Raw genomic sequence first — 1,845 nt, 5'->3', positions numbered from 1 at the left:
CTCAGTTTATACTATTACTATTATTATTACATACTATTATTTGACTTTTTTTTTGTTATTTACAGTTTCTAGCCATGCAGCCTTTCTCTCTGGTTTTAATACAGCTGTGCCTTTTATAGTTTGCAGAACAGATAGCAGAACATTATAATATTACAATCTAAAATTGCTCTTTAAAGCATTAAAATAACTAAATTAGAATTTAAAATCACTGAATTCAAAATTAAAATAAATAATTAAAGAAAATTACTACATTTTAACTGCTATAAGAAACACACGTTAACTCATTTGAGCTTAGTAATTAGTACTGTAGCCTACTAGCTTACATTTGATTTACCTATTACAATAGTCCACTTACAGTTACTGCTATCATAAAAATACACTTTATATGTAGGTTTAAAATTCTACAAAAGACACATTTAATGTCTCAAAACAAATTTTTTAGCAAAATGTATATTTTATTCAGAATTTTTACACTCCTATTTGATTGCGCTCTGTCTGTTTAGCGCGCATGCGCGCAGCAGCGCTCGTTCACTGTTGAGAAACAGTTTAGAGAGGAGAAATCAATCTACATATAAAATATTGGTCACAGATTATTGGTCACTTTCTAAATAATAAAAGTATAGCGCATCTACTAGTAATTATATATAAATTAATCGTTTTTTACCAATGCAAATATGTTAGAAACGATGCATCGCAATATAAATGACAACTTGTAGCCGATGCACACTTTTTAAACCGATGCATCGCATCATTAACTTTTTATGTAGATGCACCGAGCGAATCGGGGAATCTTCCCATCCCTAGTGTCTGGACATTTCCAATACCTCGGTCAGGAAAGAAAGGAGTGGCAAGACGATGAGAGCGTTTTAATGTCTCAAAGGGAGGGGCGTAGACAGTGCGATTAAGCCTTTGCCAGACGGTGAGCTTTCATGGATAATGTAGAAGACGGTGAGTGAGAGTCAATGAGCGCACGGAAAACAATATTAAAACCCTCAAGCAGTCAGAATCAATCACACACACTCTCCACATGTCAATGTGTAAATTGCGTTTACGTCGACTCGAAGGTGACAGGCTTGTCCTGTCATTGATTCTCCATTAAGGGCAAGCAGCGCATTATAATATATTGAAGTAGGCAGCTCAATGTTAGTGCGCCATACATGCAAATCATCCACCTCCTTTTAAATGACCTGAGACTGATGCTTCTGAAGCTTTAGAGCTGAAGGATAGAAAGCATTTTTAATCTTTCAATAGCACATACATTGTTGAACTTTCACCTCGGACAGTAATATATCTCTTTGGCCTGTCGAGCTCATGGTGCCTTTAATTGGAATGGAGAGTCTCAGTCTTTTGTGTCCTTGCAGTTGGTGGGCCGGTTGATGTGTCGGTGGCCATTTTAGGGATGCCGATAAGCATTGCTGTCTGTTTTAAGTGTTGTCACTCTCATGCTTGATCCCTCCTAATCCTAACAGTGCCTTGAATTAATTGTTTCCTTCTTTGTGTTGAGAAGAGAGCACAAATCTGTCCGTTTAGTGTGAATATTTAGTCTCTGCATGCTCTCATTCATCAGCACTTCATTCCTGGGTGGAGCAGATAGGAGACACCTGTCCCTCCTGATGCTTCAGGTAATTGCCTCTCATCTCTTTCTCCATCTCGCTTCTTTTAGGTCTTTCAAACAGATGGCTCACCCCCACATCTCTCACTAAACTCGCCAGAGCACTCCTGTCAGTGCGCTGATGTTTCATGCCCTCCTCCATTCAATCAGCCCGTGGGACGCATCCTTACGACAATCACAGATGGACTCAGATTCTCCTTACTGTTCCATTTTCATCATTACTCATAAACACA

At 38.3% G+C, this 1,845-nt stretch overlaps 1 protein-coding gene across 1 annotated transcript in view; it reads left to right on the top strand.

Annotated features, from left to right (window-relative positions):
* LOC107556932 (guanine nucleotide exchange factor VAV2-like) overlaps positions 1 to 1,614 on the top strand; it is a 68,906-nt gene extending 67,292 nt beyond the window's left edge. The window contains exon 3 of the mRNA XM_016240195.1: positions 1,568 to 1,614. Coding sequence (XP_016095681.1) covers positions 1,568 to 1,594 — 27 coding nt within the window. The 3' untranslated portion in view covers positions 1,595 to 1,614. The remainder of the gene's footprint in view (positions 1 to 1,567) is intronic.
* Positions 1,615 to 1,845: the final 231 nt, after the last annotated feature.

This window comes from Sinocyclocheilus grahami, unplaced genomic scaffold (assembly GCF_001515645.1).
Source record: "Sinocyclocheilus grahami isolate Dianchi unplaced genomic scaffold, SAMN03320097.WGS_v1.1 scaffold584.1, whole genome shotgun sequence".
Classification (NCBI taxonomy): Eukaryota; Metazoa; Chordata; class Actinopteri; order Cypriniformes; family Cyprinidae; genus Sinocyclocheilus; species Sinocyclocheilus grahami.
The sequence above is the reverse complement of the archived record's forward strand: the minus strand, read 5'-3'. Positions and strand labels throughout refer to the sequence as shown.